This window comes from Psittacula echo, assembly GCF_963264785.1.
Source record: "Psittacula echo genome assembly, chromosome: Z".
NCBI classification, from domain to species: Eukaryota; Metazoa; Chordata; class Aves; order Psittaciformes; family Psittacidae; genus Psittacula; species Psittacula echo.
The window spans coordinates 54670220-54696447 of record NC_137742.1 but is presented as its reverse complement, the minus strand read 5'-3'; the positions used below and the strand labels follow the sequence as shown (position 1 = coordinate 54696447).

The window sequence follows — 26228 nt, the reverse complement described above, 5'->3', positions numbered from 1 at the left end:
AGCTACAGTATTTATGTAACTGGAAATGTTGACAGGATGAACTGGGAAGAATGTGTATTTCAGTGCACAGGAGAACTGGGGATTCCAAGATTTTGATGTCAACATGAAGACAAAATCTTTATTCTCTCGTCTTCACACCCCACACACGCACCTTGCCCTATAGATAATGCATAACGTCTTTCCGCTCTTTCAAGGATTACCTTAATTTGACAACGCAGATATTGGAGGAGCTAATTACATATCTACCCCATGTGAATTGTCAAATATGAACACGTGCTTATGCAGATGAGTACGTACAGTCCATGAGTTTCTCTGGTTAATGCTCTGTGCTTATTCTCGTAACACGTGTTAGTAGCAGAAAGACTTCAATGAGACAAAGGTGTGTTTCAATCACATCAGCAGATTTATTAGCTTTCTGGACAGCTTTTTTCCATTATGTAAAGCTGTGTTTGTATTAGGGTGGCAGTCAGACCCACCAGTGTGAGGATTACAGTTGGTTTTTACATAATGGATTATCCAAGATTAAGCGTTTTATTCAGGCACACGAGCAAAAATAACCAATTAGTGACTTTACAGATTCATTATTTAAAGGCAGCTGGAGGGCATTTGACACAAAACTCTCCTGCTGACTGCAACCCAAAGAAAGAAGCAGAGTGGTCTCAGGGATCTTGAGCACCTCTACTCCAACAGGTAGGTCTCTCTTCAGCAGAGGTGGGCCAGATTAGCATCTCTTGCAGCAGGGAAGTGCAGGCTGCAAGACAGCAGCTATAACAGAGTAGCTGCTTGGGTATTTGAAAGTCCTGGGTTGGTAGCTCACCTTGGATGCTGCAGGCAAGTTTCAGGTAACTGTGTTTTATCTTGGCATCAGAACAGATATTCAGGGTCAAATACTTTCCAAGAACCTATAATGCATATGCTCTCTCCTCAAAATGTGAGAAACACAAATATGCTGGGATACAGATGAGCTAGGATACCTGAGAAAAGCCATGGCCACCTTGTGGCTGTGCTGCAACGGCAGATCAAGCCTCTAGAAACTGAATATCATGTCATGTGTGTACAGGGAATGGTCTGAGGGCAAACAATACTCAGATGTATTCTGCCATTAGGGTAGGCAGCTAGGAAGAGCCTGTTTCGGTGATGAGAACTGGTCATAAGGAACACAGCTTTGCTAACTTACAAGCAAAGTGTACGCTCACGATCCTTTCAACCTGCAGTGCTTTACCAGAGCTCATTGCAACATCACTCTTCTTCTGACAAAAAAACCTAAAAAAAAATTAATTTTTTATCAATTCTTACCAACCTCATCCAGAGTCTGGTTTGATCTGCAATGTAAAAATATAACGAGCCACAATGCTATTACTGGCAAGCAAAACACTCTTATGAAGTAATCGCCACTGATGTCCAATTTTGGCTGGATTTAGGTACCACAATGCCCTAGCAGTTTCTCAGGGGATGAGTTGGTAGTCTACTCAGCATGGCAAAAACCTAGTTTTAAAATGAGAGGAATCTGTATCTGTAGGCACAGCACTAGCGACTCCACATCTGCTAGCTACATCTATTGCATGGAATAAACCCCCATGTTTGCTTTTGTCTTGCAGAATGAAATACACACAATACGTTTTCCTGGCCTCGATCTTTTCCACTGTTGAATACAGCCTGGCTCAGACCTGTGCAGTGGAGTCTTTTGCTGTGAAAGACAATTTTGATCCAAAAAGGGTAAGTATGGTTACTTCAACCATATATGTAAAGAAGCTCCATATATTAACTGGTTTTCCAGGTTGTTGTTGATGCTAATCTAAAGGAGTTCCTCACCAAGAAGTTAACTTCTTTTGTGTGGTGTCTCTCAAAGTTCCTGTAGTTCGTTTCTCTTACTACCGTTTAACTTTCTGAGCATACTAGTAAATTCAGCCTTGAAAGTCAGGGACACTATTCTGTTAGATGTCACCTTCTGTTAGCTCAAAGCTTGGTGCAGATCTCATCTTTGAGCGGTCCCATGAATGAAACAATTTAGACCAGAGAGAAAGCCCCAACACATGCCCAGGGGACTTGCATCCACCACCAGCCATTCCTGGGAGTCACAGCAAACTGCTGATTTAACTAGCTGGGTATCCTGAACATAGACAGACTCTTGTTTAAACACAGCATTTAATCTGCCTGCCTGCGAGGAGGAAATCAGGGCTACCTTAGTGTTGGAAAGGTCCAGAACAGTCCCTCAGGAAACACCGCTTGCAGCTGCAGCTGGAAAGGGGTCAGCACTTCCTGTATACAAGATTGGCTTTGCTGGAAACAAGCCCATCTCTGAGGACAGCTTTGGGAACAGCCGGGTTTTAAGAAGTCAGAGTGTTTCTCAGGCTCCCGTATTTGGGAATTTTGGAGCCTGTTTCAAGCTTAAGCACGTAACTTGCCGAGCATCTTTCATTAGCTTCTCTGGAGAATCAAATTTAACACAGCTAAGTTCTACTTTCCTCAGTATTTCTACTAATGATGTTAACTTTCAAGAGCCTCACTGTCTGTCAAGTGACCTGGTTGAATCTTGTTTTCATTTTACTAGATGCTGCTTGTGCATTTTCAGGGATTTGTGTTTTTCCTAGAGGTTTTCTTCCCCTTAATTCCATTTTATTTCCCCTGCTGCTAACCTCCCCAGCGCATCCTTTCCTCTTCAAAACGCAGAGTCGCTGCTTTCTGCTTTGCTGGTTTTTCATCATCAGCTGGTGAAAAGATCAACTGTGGCCCCTAGCAGCCACAAGAGTGTCTCCAGACTGCTTGCTGAGGTCTTCGTGGCTGCAGTTTGGCATCATTGATTGCATCTTCCATGGAAAAGCAGGGGCCTGAATGGGAAGAGGGAAGAACCAGCCTGACTCCCAAGCAGGCATCTCAGGATGGGAGAAGCTCTCAGCGTGGGGTCCCTTTTGATGGGGAACATCTCACACACCAATGAGTACATGCACACAGTAGTGCAGAGCTGCTACACCCACTCCTGGCACAGAAGCAAGGGTTCATCAGACAGCATAGCAGGACCTGTGTGCTACATACCCACCCAAACTCAGACTTTCTCCATAGGCTAGGCAATGGGTAGTTACAAAAATGGTGATTAATCCAGATATTTACAGTCTTTCATTTTAGTATGCAGGGAAATGGTATGCCCTGGCCAAGAAGGATCCAGAAGGCCTTTTCCTTCAGGACAACATCTCTGCTGAATACACCGTGGAGGAAGATGGCACAATGACAGCATCATCCAAAGGCCGAGTCAAGCTTTTTGGGTGAGTTATCTTGACTTTTAGCTCTGGTTGCTGCCATGAGGTACTAGAGGAGGGGGACATGGATGGTGTTCTACCCTGAGTACACAACATAGAATCGCAGAATCGTAGGATAGTTAGGGTTGGAAAGGACCTTAAGATCATCTAATTCTGGGCTTTACTCACCAGAAACGGAAGCTCAAACAAGGTAATGTATTATGGGCCAGAGGTTAGACACTTTTGAGTCCTGGTTACTTCTCAGCCTGGCTCTGGTCTGGGTCCATCACAGAATTACTGCATAAAGTCAATTATAAAGTCAAATCTTGAATGATGGAGTGGTTAGCTAAATAAATTGCAACCAAATGAGAAGAGCTAGCAAAGCCTGTGAGGCTGCAAGGTCAGGACAGCTCTCACTCCATTGAGAGGTTCAGAGGAAAGAAAGGAGTGTAAGTAGGCACTACTTTCACAGACCCTTCAACACAGTGTTGGATAGATTGCTGGGGAAAACACAGGGTTATAACTCTTGGATGCCACTGTGATGCCTGAATAGACAGATGTAAGGAAGCTTAAGAGTTTTGCCTGTTGGCCATGGTTACTATAGCAAATTACTGCATGTAAAAGGATTAAATAGCTTTCTGCGTGTGGAAAAGAAAATCTGGGGCTTCCAGTGGGCTAGCACCAGTGCTGTTGTGCATTAACTACCAAAAACTGTCTAACTGCATGAATAATGGAATAGAAGAGTGTCTGTGAAGGTCTCAACAGCACAGCAGTTCAGGATGTCTTGGAATGGGGCAAATTAAGGTCTGCAGGCATGCCATGCATTGTGGGTGGGAAGATTCCCGAAAGAACTCTTCAGAAACCAAGTGGGGTCTCAAAGCTGCCAGGGGTTTATTTCTGCAGCATCAGGGTAAAGGGGAAGCGTGGCCTGTGCAAGGAAGGTAATGCAGACCCTTCCACTGTTCCACATATCCAGGTAACACTTGACAAACAGTGCTAAGGCGCAGGTGGTATTCAAAGCAAACAGAGAAGGGCATTAGAAGAAATGGACGGCTAAGATAAGCACAGGATTCCCATAGCCTGTGTGAAGGCTTTTACCTAGCTTGGGCAGCGGAGTGGCTGCAATTATTTCTATGCTTGTAACAGGCATCCCTGTGCCAATAGAGCTAAGAAGGATTAGAGAGAGGATAGAAAACTTGCCACCTCCACCCGGGGACACAGCAAATGAGCCCAAATGCAGGTTAGCTCATGCTGCAAACTGCTAGCAGGGAGCCAAGAAATTATCTCCATCACATTGCTTGGTGGCTCTTTGCTTGTACAGAAATGGGCGGTAAAAAGCCTGCTGAGCTGAAGTGGGGTCAGGGCACTGCCCCAGCCACAGCATGCTTGCACGGCAGAGGAGGGGACCATATAGCAGCAATGCACTGTCACTGATGAGGGTATGTCATTACTTAGTGACAGTGACTGCAGCAAGAAAGGCCATGCCCATGCCTGAGGCAGTTGTGATGAACCATAGCCTGGTTCTTGCCCAAGTCCTGAGTGACTCTTGTTAGAAGCTCACATGCCACAGGGTTTTACCTCCAGTCTCATGGTTCTCGTTGCAGGTTCTGGGTGATCTGTGCTGACATGGCTGCTCAGTATACCGTACCTGACCCAGCCACTCCAGCAAAGATGTACATGACCTACCAGGGACTGGCCAGCTACCTCTCCAGCGGTGGTGAGTGAACTTCTCCAGCCCACCAGTGCTGGGCAATGGCTTACAGCTTCCTGAGCCTCACAGTGCTGAGGTGCTGTGAGGCAGTCATCCTTATACTCCTCATAGCTAATGGAGGCAACATGTGAACCCACATCTGCACTCCAGCAGCAAGGTTCAGTTCTTCTCAGGGAGACACAGCTGGAATGAACAAAATGGAGCTGTGAAATTAAGTCCTCCTTGCAGAAACTGCTGAACCTCACTTACGTACTCTGCATAACTCATACTTTGTGCCTGAGTCTCCATAGCTGTGGGACTTCAGCTGTGGAGGCTGGGCAGGATTCGGCACGTTAGTGCATAGGAAAGAAGTATATTCACCTAGTATTGGCAGATAAGCCACACCAAAACACACCTAGGTGAGCAAGGCTGCAAAACAGAAGGCATGTTTTGCTGAGGCTGCTTGTGTGGGAAATGCAATCTGTACGGCAAAAATTTAATGTGTATGCCCTGCCTCCCCATGCTTGAGCAAGCAACATAAAGCAATTTCTTGTTACTGAGATCCTGGAAGGTCCTAGTCCTTCTAATACTTTCAGCCTAAGACACCAAAGGCGAAAATGCACTGAGTTTCACGGGGAACAAAGATGCCCTGTGTTTGTCCAATTCTTCACTTCATGGGGTGGAGATAACCTGGATGGAGGAGGTGACTTTAGATACTTCCAGAAGCTATCCCTGCCATGTGCTGAAGTGAGGAGTCTCTCTGCAGGATGACTACATCCACCTCCGCTCTGTTTTAGCCACCGTGACCAACACATATGTTCTAATGTTTCAGGGGACAACTACTGGGTGATTGACACCGACTATGACAACTATGCCATTACCTATGCCTGCCGCAGTCTGAAGGAGGATGGCTCCTGCGATGATGGCTACTCCCTGATCTTCTCACGCAACCCCCGTGGCCTGCCCCCAGCCATCCAGCGCATCGTGCGCCAGAAGCAGGAAGAAATCTGCATGTCTGGCCAGTTCCAGCCCGTGCTTCAATCAGGTACTTTGGGCTCATGAGCAAACACAACAGAACTGTAGCAAACTACATTATTGTCTTTTAGCAAGCTTTTTTCATGTTATATCCAATAGGAAAATGGATGCAAAGGGAAGTTCATGCAACAGAGAAAGCATGTTACAGAGTGGTTCTGCAGCCTTAGGTCTGCCCTCATAGGAATCCTGTGTGCTGAAACACACACTACCAGAGGAAGACCAGCTTTGTTACTCTGATAGGATAGGGATGGGTGGAGCAACCTGGTGTTTCTGCACTTGGAGACGTTTGTCTTGGCCACCTGGGTAACAGCATCTTACCTTAGGTCTGTGCACTGTCCTCTAGGAAAGGAGGAGAAGCTGCCTTCAGCAATGAGCACCCTCCCTCTGCTTAGCTCCAGCATGATTTGTGTCCTGGCCAGTCTGAGCAGCAGACATGAGGGGCTCTGAGCAGCCATTCTGTGTCTGATGGCAGTGGCAGTCAGCAGTTGTGCCACATACATGCAAACAGAGCATGTCTAAAGCCCATTTTGAAAGAACTTTTTTTGTGGAGGCATGGGAGCTGATCTTCTAGCTCATATGTTGCCCATGAGACAGGCAGATGATGCTTTAAGGCTATGCTGGAAGTATAAATTCCTCTTTGTTGGTAGCTAATTGCTCATACCCTGCACATGCCCACAGCTTTGCCTGGAGATTGGCGCTTTACTAAGACAGGCCTGAGGACCTGGGGGTTGGTCTGGGGGGTTGCTGCAGTAACACATGTCCTGCACTGCTGGACAAGAAATACCAGCTAAAACCTTCTGAACTGCACACCATTGTGTGAGCCAGCCCTCCACCTCAGAGCAGGTCCTGTCATCACCTGAGGTTATGAGACTGGCAGGGGCATCCCTGACCCATGCCCCTCTGTATTGCTCACTGTAGCAGAGGAGGGGTAGCTGGGTGGTGGGCTCAAGCTGAAGTGCCTGAAAACTCCTGGCTGGCTGGGACTAGCAAAGGTTGCTGAAGTGCTTCACTAACACACACAGAGCAGACAGCATCTTTTGCACCCCCCATCCTAATCTTCATTCAGAAGTACCATAGGGAGGATGTGGCTACAGCTCCACTGAAGACTCAAAAGCTGTTAAAGCACATTGCAAATTTACTTGAAAGGACTAAAGTTTACTTTTCTTTCTTTCTTTCCAGGGGCCTGCTAAAAGTACTCTTAAGCACAGGAACCAGACCTCTTGGTCTTGAAGTTGCCACTCAGCTAATAAGAAAAGAAAATCATAGTATTGAGTAGTGTGTTTGTCCTGAAAAACACATGAAAATCTTGGGGATTCTGTAAATTGTGTGCAATGCAGTACACTGATAGCTGAATTTTCAAGGGAATACCGTGGCATTTGTCAATAAATGTTTTTAAAAAAACATCACTTGTTACCTGCTGTCCCATTGGGGAGCAGGAGTGGGGACACTCATGGAGGAGACGTCAGATGGTGGCCAAGGTGACCCCAGCACAGTGGGGGCAGTGTCCTTCCCCAGCACCAAGCAGGGGGAGCAGGGCAGGGCAGGTCACAGGGACAGGTCTCTGACAGTGCTGATCGTCAGACAAAGACACAGTGATGGGGCAGGTCTGGGTTCACTGGGGAGTCCATCAGGCAGTGAAGGCAGCAAGGCACAGCCATGCCTGCAAGGTGGCTATGGGCAGAAACAGCCCTGCAGAGGGACTCAGAAGCAGAGCTACCTGCAGCGAAAGGCTCCCAAGGGTGCAGGGGCCTGGGCTGAGCTGAAGAGGGTTTGTGGACCATGGGGTGTGCGGGTGCACAAAGCAACAAAGGCAGGCTCATAGGTGCCTGCGGTGCCCTGGCATGTGTGATGTACCTCTCCCACCTGTTCCATTTAAACACTGAAGCCTCTCAAACAAAAACCCAGGTGAGGCTGATAGTGACCCTTGCTGCCTGGTAATATCTTATGGTTATTTCTGGCTGAATACGCAAAAGTCTGCGTAGAGAATTTCTAACTAGCCCCTGAATCACAAACGCAGTAAAGCCTATTTTCCTTTCAGTGACACTGGGATATTGCTTTAAATGAGCAGTTACTAGTTCAAGCAGTGATTTACTCCCCACTGCCTGCATAATTCAGTCTCCAGTTGCCTAGAGGTATAGAACTGAAAGATACAGAACCAACAGGTCTTATGGCCACGAATTTCATGGAGGGAACCAAAAGAATAGTATCTAGACAACTCCATGTAGAAAAAGGGTAACCCAAGTCAGCATTTTTGGCATGTTTCCCGCTGCGATTAGTAAAATCACATTCACTCTGAATGTTTCTTATAAATAAACCTGCTGAACCCTGAAGTTTGTCAGCAACACAAACTTTTAGAAGCCATGATTACCAACTAAGCATGCAAGCGGAACAGCCCCTGCTCCTGAGACTTTCAAAAGGTATGTGTCACAAGGTCGATACTGAGTGAACATCTTCAGAGCACTACGCTATAAAACAGCTTCTGAAAGATGCTTGCACAATTTTACCTACAGTATGCAACGATTGCCAACTGCATCTGTTGGAATGAGAATAAAAAGCCACTGAAAGACTAAAGACTCTGCTCTGAGGCCAGAGACATTGCCACAGGGATGCAGGGAAGTCTCTCAGCCGGCATCAAATAAAGGTGTACCTTGATCTTCTGGTCTAGGGAAAGCTACCCTAGTGGGGAATAAGATGGTGAGCTACCATCTAAAGCTAAGGACAGAAACAGAAGACCAGCAGGAAGCAATGTAAACAAAAAATACATAGACAGAGATCACGGAGTGTTGAAAAAATATCAGCCTCTTGTGCCGAACTAAGTGCAAGGTCAGTGCGTTGACTGAATGCTCATGACTTGCCCCCCTCTCCCATGAGGAAGTATTGAGTGGAGATCTGTGAACTTAGGACTTGTATCACAAGTGATTAGACAACACTAACCCTTTGCTGGAAAACCTTGGCCTCTGGCCAGAATATTCAGACCAATTCTACCAGTCCTACAGAAGTGGAATTTTTAATGTCTATGGTTATAGTAACTGTATGAACAGAGCAGATGGGAGTTCTAGCAAGGTTCTATACGCAGGACCAAGTGCACCCTTATTGTGGTTGTTACAGTCTGTCTAGATGAGTTAGGCAGTGAAATCCCTCAGCCACACAAGCCTGTGCCTCCAGGTTTGTAGGAGGATAGTGGAGATTCTGGGAGAATACCATGGAGTTATACATGCCCCAGGAATCTGCCTTGTTCTTGGAGGAACACTACCTCATCAGGACCACAGGTAGGCCCTCACCATATGATCTGGTGAGCTAGTAAACAGATGAGAGTTAGCTCATATCCATTTCTGGACTGCACGAAACGTGAAAGAAGAGGTAGAGTAGGGCAGGCAGCTGTAAGCGTATTCTGATACTACTTACACTTCTCATTATTCCATTGAGTGCAACATAAAACACCTAGGGCATGTCTAGAAGCAGACACACTTCTGTCTGCTGTTTGAGCTGGCTAATGAGAACCAGACTATTATTCCTGGTTTGATGTGTGCGTATAGGTCCCAAGTCATTATTATCTCTGTCAAGCACAAACTTTCTACTAAGAAGAGAAAAGAAAAAGCTCTTTACGAATGAAAAGGACTGTTGTTTTGTCCTCAGAAGGTCCTTTAGTGCTGGCAGAAAGGCTACAACTGTGCAACAGCAGGAGGAACCCTGCAAGGATATTGTCCTTCACACACAAGTGAACCTCCTCCAAGCAAGGACACTGCTAGGCCTGAGATCTGACCCTATGATATCATGTTCAGTTAGACCAGTTTTCCCTGGGCTGTGGTAACTGAGGCAATCTATGTATGTAGTTAGGTTCCTACTTCAGCCTTCAAATTTCTTTGTCATACTCTCCTTCACGCTTCATTTTTATGTAATGTTGAAACTTGCACCAATCAAGCTTTTACACCTTTAGAACAGGGTTTACTTCCCAAGATTAAGTTGTTGACGCTAGATTTTTGAGCAGTTTCCAAAACACATTGCTCAGATCCTGTTTTTACAGGCTTCATGTGAAAGATTAAAACCTGGTTTTATTGAGTAGCACTAAAGATGGCAACAAATGCAGTATATACACCACCATAAAACACTCTTTCTGAAAGGTTTTTCCCTAGCATTCATTTTAACAAATACTTGAGAAACTGTTACTTAGACTTGGAAGCTTTTGCTTGAAGAGCAGGCAAACAATCTCACCTTGGAGCCACAGTTACACCTTTCTAGTTGGATTTATGGCCAGGAAGAGATATTACTGAGTGTTCTGCAGTCTTGCTCGGGTTTTGATGCTACAGAACTACTAAGCACCTGCTAGCACTTCTGAAAACTGAAATTGTGAGGAAGGGCTGATCCCTGCCCAGTAATGCAGATGTTAAGAGTTAAACACGCAGTTCTAGAAGCCTCATCTGACAGAATCAGCAACAGAAGGTTACAGAAAACTCACGTTTCAAATATTAAATACCAGTTATCTGTGACACGAAATTATAAAACAGACAACGGCAGCCCAAAACTTCTATACTTTGTTGGAAATAAATTCAAGCCTGGAAATACCAAATTCTCTGCTGCAACTGTTCAGACTCGCTCATTGCTGAAAGAAATAAACTTATACCAAAGCAGCAAAGAAGAAAAAAATTCTTGCTGAATATTCAAAACTGGTTTCTGAGCAGGCAGTGCACCATTTCTGGTCAGCTCTGCTTTGCAGGCATATTTACCACTGCCAAGAAAACACCTGAAAAAGCAGTGTGCCTTCCACACTCTGGAGGATGTTTAATGCAAAAGCCCTAAATGAGGGACCTACTGACAGACTTTCAAAGTGGCTGGACTTGACCTTAAGAAACTGGATTTTATTTGCACCTACAACATGTTAAGTTCTGCCCTTGCAAATACAAATTCTACTTTTTTTGTGGCTTCAACAGCTAATACAATATTGTAGGAAATTTCAACTTGAAACTTTAGGGAAACCAGAACTCTCACACTACTTTTTGACAAAACAAGAAAATTAGAAACCACTCAAAAAAGGCAGCCACAAGCCTCATGTCTGTCTCTGCTAAGCAGCAGAAATCATGGATCAACAGAACTCCCAGCAGCAAAAAGCTTCTAAGAGATGATAACTTGCTCCAAAGGAAATTACTTACCATAGGGATAGACTTCATTCAATACAGTGAAAGAGAAGTCAATCACCACTGTCTGTTCTGCACCTTTGCAAAAGCCAAATACTCCACCAGGACTCATCAGCTTTGCATCATTTGTGTCATATATGCCATTACAGACCTCACCTCTGAGAAGTATAATTTAAGTTTGTCTGCTAAATAAGCAGGGCAGTGATCTATTTTTTTGTGATCTACACACCTATACATTTTCCACTACATCCCTGCATAGCAAAATCAATACTCTTCATAACAGTTATGCTTTTTTTCATTTCAAACACCTGTGACGATTGCATAGCCATTGATTTGATAAAGACTGCTGTATTCTGATTGCCAGTGTGGGAAAATTTTTAAGCAGGTGGCTACTCAAATAGGACATCCTAACAAGGTAAATTGTTCTCTCAAGATGTATCTTCCCCTTCTTCAGATGCACTAAAATCTCTCAAGGATCTATACTTGAATATTTCTAGAAGTATTTTTAATTTTATGCTTTCACTTCATACTGATAAAACAAGCATGTCTTGACTGCTGGATTTTATTTAACTGCATATTCTGATTCTTCACTTAGGGGCAGTTATTATAACTTTGAAATATATTTTTACTATCTCTGTCCAAATAGAACTTCTCAATAACTTTTTCAGAGTTGAGAAAGTTATCAATTAAGCAGGCTCCAATGGCCCTTTTCTGCTGTGCACAAGCCTTTATGGGCAATGAACTGGCAGATTAGGATGTTACAAGTGCTCCTCATTCAAACTTCAGTGAGGCAGGAAATATTTCATCTGAATTCTGTGACAAAATGAATCGTTCAAGGCTAACTTTCAGCATAAGCACATGAACAAGTAACCAGAAATAAGGGGATATAAAGCCTTATCTCACATATACTGACTTTTTGTATATGTTTCTTTTCTGCGCTCTGTGTGTGAGGCCATTTGAGGTAGTTCTGCTGTCTCCTACTGCGCAAAGTTATTATTTTTGTGTGAGATCTGAATGTTTCACCAAATATGCAGTCTTTGTTATGTTGGTGAGGTGGCTGATGTCAGCAAAGAGAGCAGTAGGGGATTTGTTTGTGCAACAAAGTTGCTCCTCTTATGGAAAACACTCTGACTGTTTTCACTGGCATCATCCTTCCCTCTACAAGCATTTTAAAGGTGCAGTTCAAACTGTGCCAGTTGTGGAAAGGAGAGAGTAAAAAAACACCCTTGCAATTTCAGGGAACTTTGCTGTTACATAAAGTGTTTGGCAGCCGCAAGGACAGCCAGAGGTGCTCTGTAGCCCATGATCTGGGGCTATCACATGCTTGTGCACATGCCTTGCAAAGCACATGTGCTCCAAGTGTTCTTGTTTCATTTCCTAAGGGTTGTCAGTAGCAGCCCTGTTCCATCCAAGAGCGTGCTCTCCTGTAATATGGAAACACAAAAGCTCTGACTAGCATTTCAGCTTTTGGCTGCCCAAAGTTAAGCCTCAGGTCACTCACAGTTTGAGAAGAGATGCATGCTCGGGACAGACATTAGCTGTAAGCCTGCAGAAGGCCATGTTAGGTGACAGCAATGGAGAGAAGGAGAGGCTTTCAAGGGTTAAAGCCTCCGCCACAAAGAGGTAGCGGCTGGCAGCTACAGAGCAAACAGGCAAGTTGGGCAAAAGCAGAAAGCAGAAAAGACAGGCAAGTCTGGAGGCTAGAGTTTCCTGTGCCTTTTTCCCCTTTGAGGATGAGCTGCTGCCCCTTCCTATGCCAGTGTGAGGGAACAGCCCTGGTATCCAAATAACAGCTGCAAATGCAGAGAGAGCTCAGTGGAAAGCTCCCTGCGAGAGGACGAAGAGCCTCATACATCTGAAGACATGGCAAATACTCTGAAATAACCCACTGGAGCAGGTATGACTAATAGGCAGGGATGCAGGGATCCTTCACTCCATGTTCTGGATGTGTCCGGTTGCTGTGCACTTTTCCATCAAACTGCTATGTCAAGACAGCCTGGCAGCTGAGGCAGGCATTTCACTCTCAGACAGATCTTTCTTGTGCTTTTGCTGCCATTTTCACACAGCAAAGTGATGGTCCTGCTCCTGCTGGAGTTTGTGGCTATTAGTGTGAAATAGCGAATAATAAATATTTATTCCGATAATTCATAGTTATCAAACTGAATCCCAGCCATATAGCAGCCTCATACAATTGTACCAGCTGGACTGTCAGTTGTGGTTGCTTGATAACGCTGCCTTTTGAGCGCTGAATAGTTAATAGGGGCAGTTGCTTGTAATTTGCATTCCTAACTTGCTTCATCTGGGTCTTGATACTCCCTCCTCACCCTGGGAGGAGTTTATCTTTCTGGGGAGTTGGTGTTTGCAGGGAGCATATACCACCCAGCCATCAAGCCAGGCATTCCTCTTCGGAGTCACTTGAAAGCTTCGATGTACTCTACAGGAAGAGAAGACAGGCCAGCCTTCCCCCAGTAGTCAATGGCACGTACTCTGTAAAAGCCGGAGACTGAGCTTCCTGCAAATGGAAAGGTTAGAAATGTTCACTGTGCAAGGCTGACACCTGTGGTGCTTGCAGCATGTGGAGCAGGCACTACTCCCATACAATGTAGGTTTGCAGAATGGATTGGGGAAGCGATGAAAGAAGTTTTGCATCCTATGTGAATGTGTCTGTGCCTGTCTAACTAAAAATTATTACAAATTCTTCATGACCAAGTACTGGCTCTTTTCCTTTGTTGCACCAAGAACCTCATCTTTCCTCATTAGTATTTGCAAGTGCAGCTACAGGACTTCTGTCCTAACAGTTGTTTTTGAAGAAGGCTATGACATCTTCTGAATCCACAACTACTAACTTCCTTTTTTCTGACTGAGACTTTTCTGCCTGAATTGTGTCTTTGGAACAGGTTATGTGGTGACAGGATCAACAAACAGCAGCACAAGAAGCATGCAGGCTGACTGAAACCCGTCCGCTCAACTCAGGAAGCAGCACCACTTGCTCCAAAGGTGCGTTAGTTGATGTTCTGTGTCTCTTCTGGTTTTCACCCTTGATCTAGTTTGAAGAACACAGCCTTTGCTAGCAGAGTCTTTACCCTCACAAGTAATATAAATGTTTTTTCTCAGCTATTCACTTTAATTTTATGTGTGGTTTTGTTTTTGTTTTTATTAAACAAATGCCAGAAGTAATAAGTGAGAATTAAGTATGCAGCAATAAATGCTGCTGAGACGAGATTTCTGAGACTTTTTCAAGCAGTCTTTCTTTTGTTGTTGTTTGTTGAAACAAACAGTTAAATCTGGCAGGTTCCCCACATGTGCAGCACTAGATAGTAACAAATTCTTTTTTCAGAGATTTGCCTTAGCCATGATCTACGGTCTTTGCTTAACTGTGTAGCCTTTACATTGTGATAATAGCTCTGAACCTTACTATGCATCCACTGCTGATGCTAAGCTTTTCCAAGCTAAGATGAGCTTATGCTTCTGGCAAAAACCTCTCTGAACTGTTCTTTATTAGTATAACTCTGAGGCAAGGTCTGTCTGTGTTTTACACAGCTCTGATCAGTGCTTATTAGTAATACTCGTTGGAAGAGTCACATAGCCAAATGTGGTCTAATCTGCAAAAAAAAACCCCACAGAACACCAAAAAAATACCCAAAGAGAACATTGCTATTTTTTTTCAGCGTTTTTCATCTGGGTACGTTTCTATTGCATCCAGGCTGTACTTGAGGAGAAATGACCATAGGCTCTGAAAGAAGCTTTGCCTGTTGACAAAGATGAAACTTGATGCCCTACAAAGTGGAACTTCTAAAACACAGGCAGGTAGTTAGGGCTAAAAAGAAAGCTCTAGGAAATGAGAGGAGACAAGAGCCTCTCCTTTGTTTAGTGTTCAGATAGTCAGGAGGAACCATTCTATAGGAGGACTCTCCTCTTCTGACAAGGGAGAACCCAACAGCTTAAGATTGCCAAGCTATAACAGGGCTGGTCACAGGACAGACCCTCACAACAAGAGTAGAATTGCAACCTTCCCCTAGAGCAGCTCAGAACACTATAAATGCAAGACAACCAACCCTTAATGAAAGCTGGATGTGACCTCCCACTTATTTGTGTGTTGATGACGCATTCTTAGGCAGTCTAACACCTCAAGACGCAGTAGTACAAACCAAATGTTAACAAGACAATTTGCTCCTGCTGTCCTACTGCAAAAGCATTGTACAAATTCAGATCCATACCTGTAGGACTGAGCCCAGACTGGAGACATGCATTGCTGTAAGTCTACTAGTAAGAGCACAACACCAAGGTCTGGTCATGTGGAGCAATCACCAGCTACAAATAGAGACAAAAGTGCTGCTTTGCCTCTCAGAGAGCTTGCCAGGCCTGCACCTGGTCAACTGGTTTCCGTGGCAAGGAATTTACTCATGGCAATGAGCAATGAGTAGTCATGGCAAACTAATAATGTCCTCATGACCACTACTTGTCAATCATTGCTTGTCCTAAAGAATAAGGCTTTCACTTGAGAATGTGGCCCTAAAGGAAGGGTTGTGCTCTTATTTGTTATGGGAATGTATGCAACCAGCAAACTGAATACCTTTAGTAGTTACTAGATGATGTTTCATGCACTCATAAGTGGCACTGTTAACGTGACAGGTTAGATACTATGAGTATTCTTGCCTTACCTGGACTGTAGACCCAGAGAGTGAATATTGTGTCTTTGGCATTAATCCGCTTGTATGCTCTCCCATCTGGTGAGAACTCCACTTCAAATGTCTTTATACATCTGGAAAAGAAAACCAGACAGCTCAGTAAATACCACTGATAATGCGGTGAGCAATCAAATCCTAATCTCAGTCCTATTTCAACAAGAAGGCCAAAAATAGGAAATATTCAGTTGAATCATTCCTACCAAATACGGGATGCCATGAATTTGTAGTATTAGGAAGAACCAATGCTCCACCATACCACAGAATAACATCCAGACTGACTTGCTATACTGGGTACGTGCAGCATTCCAAACTGTTAAGCATCTTTTACTCTCAAACCAGGGTTGTCAAGGCAGAAGAGTCTAGGGAGACTGGCTTGAAAAGGGGCTATGTCAGTGCTTATTGAGGGAGTCTAGATGTACATGGGATTGCCTCTGACAGTTCACCTACAGAGGGTTTCCAGTCTTGTACAGCTTGCTGGAGTAAGGAAGCGGAGGTTTTCTCTTCCAGATAAAATTTCTTACAGAGACAGTCAAAATCCCACCTAGGCACCTGCTGCTAATATAACTTTCATTGTGGATTTTCCTGTCTGCTATGCTGAAGGCAAGTCCCTAAAAATGCCACTGGATGCTGGTAAGCAACAAGCAGATTCCCATGGCCAGACCACAAATCAGTCAGGGCTGCTCTCCATAGTTACTGCAGGTAGGTCCTACCATTCCCTTTGTCAGGCAAATACACTGCAGTATCTTGGGAAGCAAGTAATAATCAGTTTGTGAATTTGATGACAGGACTGGTGGCAAATTAGGGAGTAATGTGCTGGAAACTTGGTTATACCCATTGTATTTTAAAAGCTACTTACTTTGAATTTACACAGCCATCGTCCCAAAACACAATGACTTGCCCCTTTGTGAGAGGGATCAAACGGACATCAGTCACCTGTCCAAAGACACATGCCCATGTAAGAAAACTTACAAACCAGTCAGCCAAGCCATATTTCTGTGTTTATCCTTCATTACTAACCATTTGCTTTGATTCTTTCAATTGAGACCATGAGACAAATCCAAAATTTCTGGCTTTATGGCTTTGTAGCCTATGTCTCCATCCTGTCAACCTTGCAGAAGACCTTCAGAGGCTCTGGGCACAACTATGAATGTGGGTGGGACTGAATAAGGAGATACAGATGTCTAATCTAAACGAGCCATGATTCCATTTTAAGTTTAGTTATCAATTGGACAGAGCCTTGGGTGACATGGTTTAGTGTGAGGTGTCCCTGCCCATGGCAGGGGGGGTTGAAACTAGATGATCTTAAGGTCCTTTCCAACCCTAACTAGTCTATGATTCTGCGATTATTAACTGGAGAGCTGCCGTCAAGCTTGGTAGCACACGATGTGATTTTAAAAAAGATACTGCACTTTCCAGCACTGCATTATGATTTTCCCACTGTGGATAAGTTTGCATTTATCTCACTGATGGCTCCTATCACTTGTTGTGTAGTGCTTTATCCTGAATCATGCCTTGGAGAGAAGAACTTTACTACTTTTAATAAATTATAGGCTTAGGTGCTAGTCTGGCTCTACTTAGTGAGTTAAAGCAGGAATCACTTTCTAATTTGGTGAGTCTGACAGAAGAATACAATACATACTTGATCAGGAACAGATCTGGGTCTTGCACAGATATGGATAACAAAGACTGATGGAATGGGAAAGTCTTGCTTCAGTGTCAGGATGCCACCTTCAGGAAATGGGAATGGGCCTGTTACCACTGGATCCTGTGAAGCCAGAGTAATGTTGAGTAATCATCCATTACAGCACCTAAAGGCCAACTGTTAAATCAGTGTGAAATGACTGTGTGTTTACTTTGGGACTAAATTTCCAACACAGTTGGTGCTGATAACCAGCTTATAGCCATCAAAGTTCCTCCGGCTGGGAGACTTTTCTATCTTGCCTGTTTTCCAGCTCTTCAGGAAATGAAGGCTTTGTTCACCTCACAAACTGGGTTGATCAAAAATGCCCTTTAGCCAGGATCTGTCACTTTTAGTAACCTCCCATGGATACATTTCAGGCTAGTGGTCTTTACAAACCACACCCCTGTCTTTCTCCTAAGGATTCCCAGCGTGCAGTGAAAGCTATTGCTAGCTACAACAGCCACTCAGCTGGTCTGTGAGAATGAGGTTTCATCAGATGACAAGAGTACCTAAAACCCTGCTGCTGCCTCATGGAGGGAAGAGCTGATGGCTTCTATAGTATCCCACAGGCCTTAGCAAGAGTAGGTTATGGTGACTGGGAAAAGAAGACATAGTACTGGACACCAAACCCAGAAAACAATTACTGGCTGTGGGCCCTTCAGGGGATAAAGTTGGCTTTCCTTATTTTAACCCATAGGTCTGAATGCATAGGGGAACCTTGGGAGAAGGAGCTAAAGTGACAGGCTGCTCACATATTCTCACATATGGTAAGTAATCTGGGCATGGTTTTTCTCAGTAGAGAGGAGTCCTCAGAGAGGACTTACTCTTCAGTCCTCTCTGGGGTGCATTCAGAACCAGAGGATAAGGGGAAAATGCAGGCCCCACTTTCAGCCCTCAAGAGATGCCAAGTGTCTTCTGACCTTGCACTGGGTAATTTCCACTGGGAGTTGTTTGTTTTCTGATCCTGAGGGGGTCCATTTCAACTCCCTAATGCAGCAATTTGGCCATTCTGTATTATACACAGGGTCACATGACTTATTTGGGGATGTTGAACAGAAAAAGTCTCAAAGCTCACTGAAGTTCCAGAGAGACGGTAGAACTTGATCTGGAGCAATTCTGTCCCCTTAGTTAACTTTAGGCAATAGCAAAGAAGCTGGTCATCTACATTTAGTCTCTTGTATAAAATAAACGTGTACTAGCTACGTTTCTCTGTGTGACTGCAAGTGCATTTTCGTTTGTATGTAAGACGCACATGATTGTGGGCTAACAAAATCATGATGAGCTGATTTCATGTTCTCTTTAGCTGCAGTTAACCAATTCACGAGTATTTTACCCATACAACACTTCAAGCAAACACATGGTTGTACCTCAGCATCTCTTATTTCCTGGAACTGTTCTGGGAAAGGGAAGTCAGGGCTTCCTAGCTTTTTCCACTTCAGGTAGGGATTGGTTTGGTTGTTATCCAGATAATACGTCACATACACCAGCTCTTTAGGAACATAAAAAGAATAAACTGTTTACTTGGATTTAAGGATTAGCAAGAATAAATTTAGCAGAAGTTGCTTAAGACTACCTTCTCAAAAGTGATTTCAGAACTTCAGAGCCTGGCTTCCACTGGAAAGTCACCAGGCTCACACTCCTGCAAAATTCTATGATTAATTTGCCAAGTTTAGATTTCAAGCTATTACTTCCATAACCAGAATTGAAACCCTTTTATTTTTCACACATCTGCTGCACATATTTGTTGTATGTCACTGTGTAATCATGTGGTCATGTTGGCAATATCCAGCCAAAGACACTGAAATTAATAGCTTTCCAAAAAGGTAGCATTTGTAGCTGCCACTAAGGATAGGGTGAAAGCACAAGCATTAGGAAAGAACCTTTCCTAGAAGAACACCATCATATCTCAGAAAATCTGGGAGTGCCGAAAAGGTGAAATTTAGCAAATGAAACTCACTCTTGCAAAGAGAGTTTCACTCAACAGAAGTATTTCAGCTGATGTTCTGTCCTTAAGATCAATTATGTGAGTTGCCTACATGATGTTTGTTTACCTCTAAGTTTGGGAAAGTGGGTGCCATTCACTGTGACAGTGCTGATGTTGGATGAAGTCCTGTTATCCTCACTTGAATACATCAATACAGTAGCTTGCCAACTGTCCGAGGGTTGCATCTCATTTGGGTTGTGCACAGATGCCAGGACACCAATTGTGCTGTTTTCAGTGCTTTCCCCTTCACTGCTCTTCACTTCTGCAAGAATCTGTTTTTCTCCTTTAAAAAATGTGACAACTCTTAAGCATCACTGATAGTCAGTCCTGTATCAGCTTCTGATACAGGAAGGGTCAAAACATGGGGATCTATAGGTTGAGCTATATTCTAGCTTATTTTACCAGGTACAGCATTCAGTCAGGCTTATTTACAACAGCCGATCATGTGCATACTACAGAATTTCTTACCCTTAGCAGTTCAGCTAGCAGTATCTAAGCATATAACAGTGAATTAGAGTCTATGTTTAGTATGCGACCTGGGTCTTCCAGCTGTGGGAAATTCTTAAAGACATTTACAGTCTGATGTGATGGGACAAGGGGGAAGTACCAGTCAACAAAAAAGGAGTGGTTGGCATACAGAGGGTATAGACAAAACGGATAACAAACTGTCAGGTAAATCTGCTGAGCTATTAATTTCTCAGAGGAAATGAAGCTTCATTTTCATAACACGACTGGCAAACAGGGAGCAGGAGAAATCCTGCTTTTACAAATGGTGAGATGGCTGGAATAATCTCTCTTAAAGCAGGAAGCTTTTAGGTAGAAGAGGTTATATACGTGCATTTTAATCAGTGGTTACTATACCTAGCAGTGCCAGCAAGCCCATGACAGTCAGCACTGGTTTCCGCACCATCTGGACATGAGGTGGTGCGGTATTGTTCATCTGAAAGCGTGCTGTCAGAGTCCGCTGTGTGAAGTAATGGGGGTAGTAGCTCAAGAAGGCATTATCATTACTCAGCAGTGTGTAGTTGATGGTGTTGTTGGCTTTGGAAAAGAGCAGGTTTTGATGCTGGATGATTACCTGCAAAGTCATAGAGAAGATGGAACTTCACCCTGAGGAAAATCCAACAAACACACAATGTCTGTATTTTTATTATTTTTTTTTTTTTAATCTTTACAGCATAGTGAAAAGAGCTGTCAGTCTGCCATATAGAAAAGTTTGAAGAACTAAAATGTTCATTACAACTCTTGGGGAAACTATTTTTTAGGTGATCAATCACTAGAAAATTTGAAGCATCCACATAGTTTTGCAGGTAGAGTCTGTTAAGTAACTATTACTAATACTCTGCATAGATCATATTTTCTTGGCTACTACACTACAAATGATGCTTTTGTGTCTTGAATATTAAATCAATAATCAGGATTTACCACCTGAATTAAATCTAAATGGTTTTCCAATTCTGGAATTACTTTGTACCCATTACACAAGTGTCTGGGAGCTGTCCTGTATTCTGTTCCTCAATGAGTCATTTTACTCACTTGGTGCTAACATGGAATTAGTTCTTCCAGTATTTCACTGGTTGTTGTGCTGCCTTCCTGCAAAATGTCAGACCTGCCAAGCTTTGTTTACCAGATTGTGCCTATACGAACCAAACAGAACTTCAGAAGGCTGACAGCTGAAGGCTGAAAAAGTCTCATAATTGTGTTCCTGAAGGAACAGAGGCCTCCAGCTCCCATCCACCCAAGTATTAATTTACTGCTGGATATGTCTCTTTTTTTTTTCTCTCTTCATATCACCATGCCATTACAAACACTCATATTTGCACTCTCAAACTCTCTGCAATGCAGTCATTGAATTGTTGCTTTGGAGAAGACTGCTTCTGTATGAAGCCTAAAGGAGCTAGGAGCCTTTGTCTCCATCAGAGCAGCTAATAAGATTTATCTTGTTTCTGGGTGACATACATGCTCCCAGGTTTCAGAATTACTACTTTGCACAGGAGCACTTAGACTCCAGGTGCTGCATAAGGTAGTGGCTCACAGAGCAACAGGCTTTCAGTGGGAACTACTGCTATGGAGGACCGAGAGCTGTGCTTCCTCAGGGGCCAGGCTACTATGCCTGGAGGGGCAGGAGTACTGAGCATTCTTTTCTTCTTTTGCTTTTCTGATCAGCAGCAGTCATTACTAGCAGTAATTAATAATTATTCATCTGTACAGATATTGTAAAAAACCAGAGAATGGGCTTAAACTGAGAGTTAAAGGGACTTCTTAATTATAACTCTCTTGATGAGATAAACTTATGAAGGAACTGGGAAATATTGTCTCACATAAGTGAAAGCTAGTGGTAGTGAGATGATATCAGTAGTATTACATGGAGAAAGGATATGTGGGTATAGTCTTATCAGGTGGATCTGACTGGGAGACAGCATAAAGTATCACAGTATCACAGTATGTCAGAGATTGGAAGGGACCTCAAAAGATCATCTAGTCCAATCCCCCTGCTGGAGCAGGAATACCTAGATATAGTTACACAGGAATGTGTCCAGGCGGGTTTTGAATGTCTCCAAAGAAGGAGACTCCACAACCCCCTTGGGCAGCCTGTTCCCGTGTTCCGTCACCCTCAGTGAGAAGAAGTTTCTTCTCAAGTTTAAGTGGAACCTCTTGTGTTCCAGTTTGTACCCATTACCCCTTGTCCTATCATTGTTTGCCACTGAGAAGAGCCTGGCTCCATCCTCGTGACACTCCCCCTTTATATATTTATATACACTAATAAGGTCACCCTTCAGTCTTCTCTTCTCCAAACTATAGAGACCCAGCTCCCTCAGCCTTTCCTCATAAGGGAGATGCTCCACTCCCTTAATCATCTCAGTTGCCCTGCGCTGGACTCTCTCCAGCAGGTCCCTGTCCTTCTTGAACTGAGGGGCCCAGAACTGGACACAATATTCCAGATGCGGTCTCACCAGGGCAGAGTAGAGGGGAAGGAGGACCTCTCTCGACCTACTGACCACCCCCCTTCTAATACACCCCAGGATGCCATTGGCCTTCTTGGCCACAAGGGCACAGTGTTGGCTCATGGTCATCCTGCCGTCCACTAGGACCCCCAGGTCCCTCTCTCCTACACTACTCTCTAACAGGTCGTTCCCCAACCTATATTGGAAGCTGGGGTTGTTCCTGCCCAGATGCAGGACTCTACACTTTCCCTTGTTATATTTCATCAAGTTACTCCCTGCCCAACTCTCCAGCCTGTCCAGGTCCCGCTGGATGGCAGCACAGTATCTGAGACATTCTCCAGCACATAGAAGGCTAGTTCTTAGTTGCCAGGGGGGTTGCCTGTTTGTTTTTTAAACGGAAGATGAAAAAAACTAACACAAGCTAAATAAAGCTACTGATACCAGACTATTCAGGGAAATAGCAGCTGTATCAACAGGGAGCTCTCTTTTTATTGAATCTGTTATTCTGAGAAGCTGCTTAAAAATTGACTATAAGTTTGTTTTTGCAACTGCATTAATGCACCAGGAGACCGCACAAGACTGTCAATGAAGTGAGTTACCTTTACAACCATAGCTGCATAGGTCACATCAGCTCGCCACAGTTGCGGAATGGACCACCCAACCATTGGATCTGCTTCATCATTGTATATGGCAACAGAAGCAAAATTTGGAAACAACTTCTGAATTTGTTCAACTGCTTCCACTTCTTGTTGCAAGATGTAGAGAGAACTCCCACCTCCCTGCAACAATATTTCATACCTGCTTAGTGAAAGTGACTGAACACACAGATATAAACATATTCTGAAAATATGCTCCTGGAGTCCCTGAGAAGCTGTTAGCATTTTTACCTAATCCACTACAGCACGTGCTGTTTCCATATAAAGTGGAAAAGAGGTCGAGGAGATTATCTCCCTCTGGGAACTAAGCAATAGCAAATTCTCAGCTGAGTATCTTCAGAGATTCATTAGAATAGGTAGCCATGCTTCCTGCTTTATGCTGCACACTCATCTAGAAATCCACTTAATAAATAAGAATAAAATGTAACTTGGATTGAATTGATGAAAAAAAATAGCCTTAAGCTGAAATCTTGGACTGACCTTCTTATGGAGAGAGATGTAGTCCAGCCTTACACCAGTCTGCCCTGTGAAGAAGTTAGTTCCATTGTAGCAATGACACAGAAGACTCCAGCATATGGGTGACTTGGGTAAGGGGTGGAAAGAATCCCCAGGCCCTCCAAATTTTAGTAGAGGACTGGCTGCTCTTAATCCTTCTGAGCAAGCATCATAATAGTTGAGAAACCCTAAAGTCCAAGCAAATGCATATATCAGAGATGGTAACTCAAATTAAATTCTTGATCTAAAATAACAAATGGTATAATTATTATTGCATTTATTGGCAGAACCTCATAAACTAGGGCTACTCTTTCCTAGGAACTGACAACATGAAAAGATACTGAAACCTCAGCTGCATTCATGAACAGATGCATACTCTACCTCCTTACCCCCAATAACCTTACCTTATATACAAATAACAAACTGTGTTTTCATGTAGTTCCTGTTCTGCTTTCCCTGTTCTGCTATCCCTGTATTTACACTGATGTCCAAGCAGGAAACAAAGTATAGTCAGCCAAACAGACTTTCAGATTCCTTCTCTCTCCTGTCTACCTTATTTCTTTGCCAGTATCTCCTCTTTCTCACTGTCACCTTTTCACCCAACCCACAAACCTGTTTCATTTCACTACACCAGTTAAGTGCTCCAAAACATGCTTACCTTTCACTGTCATAGACACATTGTCAAAGTCATGATGGTCTGGTTCATTCCATGTTTCAAAATTCCATTTAGCAACATGCTCCAATCCATACCTATCTGTAGGAGAGACCTCATTTATCAGTGAGCTGCATATTCAGACAATCCTATTAATTAGTCACTGATCCAGACAATCTTATTCATTAGGGTTGCAGGTGAGGTTCAGCACCCACAGTAACAACAGGATATAAAAATTACCTATTTTCAATAATGGGGGAAATGAGATTTTGGCAGTTTCAAAATGACCTCTCATTTTCAACGAAATGCAGCAATATTTGAAAAAGATGAAAGGTGCGTAGCCTGAATTCAAATTGAGGCTTCTGACTCATTATAGAAAGTTGACGCTGCCATGTGGGAATTATTCAGGTTACCATGTCCTAGCACAAGCTGGTGGTTTGCAACCACAACAACATAATGAAGTTAAAAGTCATCAGAGGCAGGTCAATGTGCTACCCAGAACATACTACTCATTTAGGCAGCTGGTCATGGGTCATCAAAAAAACGGGGTTTTATCCCATTGTCTCCTGTTCTGTGCTGAAATCCATGATCTTAAAATCAATCACAATACACAGAACCTTTTGAGCTAGTTAGAACGGATTACAACAGAATAAATAACAGGTCTTTTGGGTCTTTTTTCTTCTTCGTTTTTTTTTTTTTTTTCTTAACTTACCTATGTATCTGCTGGCCAGAAGTGTAATTAAGTTTCTCCATCTTATTACCTGTTCTTTATCTTCAAAATCTAAAAAATATCCTGATGGATTCCCCATCAGTTCAAATCCTAAAAAAGACAGAAGGTTGGTGTCCTTTTTTTTGTGAATGCCATCTCCTTTTGCTTAATGAAGGGGTTATTGCATTATTTGAAACAAACTTGTTAATGAAGAAACGTCATTAAATGGGCTTTCTTTCCTGTTTCTACATGTCTCCACCAAGAATATTTCAGATTTGAGATTGTACATCCTTGTTACTTGTCAATAGCTATATAATCAATACTAATACTTAACATCATAAATTCAGGGCTCAGAGAGAAATTTGAATAGTGGATGTTTGCAGAAATTCAAGGGAAGCTGTTATTTGAGTATCTGCTTCTCTGGCTCTTTTACGTACATGTTAATGTGTCCAAAGCTTTCTCCTCTTCAAGAGATCTCACTTCTCAATTCATACATCTCAAACTTGTGGAAAGCAATGTAAAACCATTCGTGTTGTCTTAATTTCTGTAATAGTATTTTGCTCACACTGTTTACATTTACACAGCCATGAGGTAAAGTCAAGTAGGAAAAGAATGAATTTTTATCAAAATCAGCTTTGGCAAAGCTCTCCACTAATCTTCTGATGATTGCACAATATGGACAAACAAATGTGACAAGCTGTGAATGTATGGAGCTGTCCTTACCTGGAATCAGCTTATATTCCCACAGGCGATCCATAAGGTTATCCAAAGCAGTAAAATTGTAGTGAAGTTTTCCATTCATGACTCTAAAGAATACCAGTAACAAAAAGTAAAAATGTAAATATTACAGCAAAAGTGGCACTTGATTGCAGATGAGGGGTCAGATGGCTGCTGCCTTTTGGCTCTCAAAATTTACAGGTAACTAAAGTTCTTGGAATTGCATACGAACTTTCTTCCTCTAAAGTGATCACAAGCAAGTTATGCTTCTTGCATAATTCATGCCCTTTACCTATTCCAGCAGCAGCAACAGAAGCAATATAATGAGCTTCCTTGCTCAATTTTGAGGTTTTAACATGAAATTAATATGATATTAAGGTTTTTAACTCTGTGGAAGTGAAATTTACCCAGACAATTTACCCTTGGCTGTTTTTCAGTTTCCATTTGATTGCCTATTGTTAGGCCAGCTGTTTCCATATTGTCTCATATGCAGTCTTTCTTAATGTTTTCTTAATTTGCAATACATGACAGCTTGTTTTAGGAACGTTCCTTATGGATTTAGGTCTACCTGTATGGATTTGTTATCTTTCAAAGAATGCTGATTTTATGCA

At 43.2% G+C, this 26228-nt stretch overlaps 3 protein-coding genes across 3 annotated transcripts in view; 2 read left to right on the top strand and 1 right to left on the bottom strand.

The window, feature by feature from the left end:
- Positions 1-1599: 1599 nt before the first annotated feature.
- On the top strand, positions 1600-7148 carry LOC308232245 (purpurin; the record flags this gene model as incomplete). Its single annotated transcript, XM_080638322.1, has 5 exons — positions 1600-1716; positions 3124-3260; positions 4838-4950; positions 5756-5968; positions 7138-7148. The coding sequence occupies 5 exons, from the start codon at positions 1600-1602 to the stop codon at positions 7146-7148; spliced, it is 591 nt and encodes a 196-aa protein (XP_080494448.1).
- A 6353-nt stretch (positions 7149-13501) lies between these two features.
- IDUA (alpha-L-iduronidase) lies at positions 13502-25011 on the bottom strand (the record flags this gene model as incomplete). The annotated part of the gene is made up of 11 exons (XM_080637707.1): positions 24904-25011; positions 24198-24293; positions 23525-23727; positions 22988-23167; positions 20305-20521; positions 19511-19726; positions 18827-18948; positions 17418-17543; positions 16635-16711; positions 15752-15852; positions 13502-13602 (listed from the first exon to the last, which is right to left on the bottom strand). Exons 1-11 carry the CDS (start codon positions 24998-25000, stop codon positions 13502-13504), a joined length of 1536 nt encoding a protein of 511 aa, XP_080493833.1. The 5' UTR covers positions 25001-25011.
- Positions 18169-26228, top strand: part of SLC26A1 (solute carrier family 26 member 1) — a gene marked incomplete at its 3' end in the record, with an annotated part of 30171 nt that continues 22111 nt past the window's right edge. Inside the window, exon 1 of the mRNA XM_080637706.1 lies at positions 18169-18226. The remainder of the gene's footprint in view (positions 18227-26228) is intronic.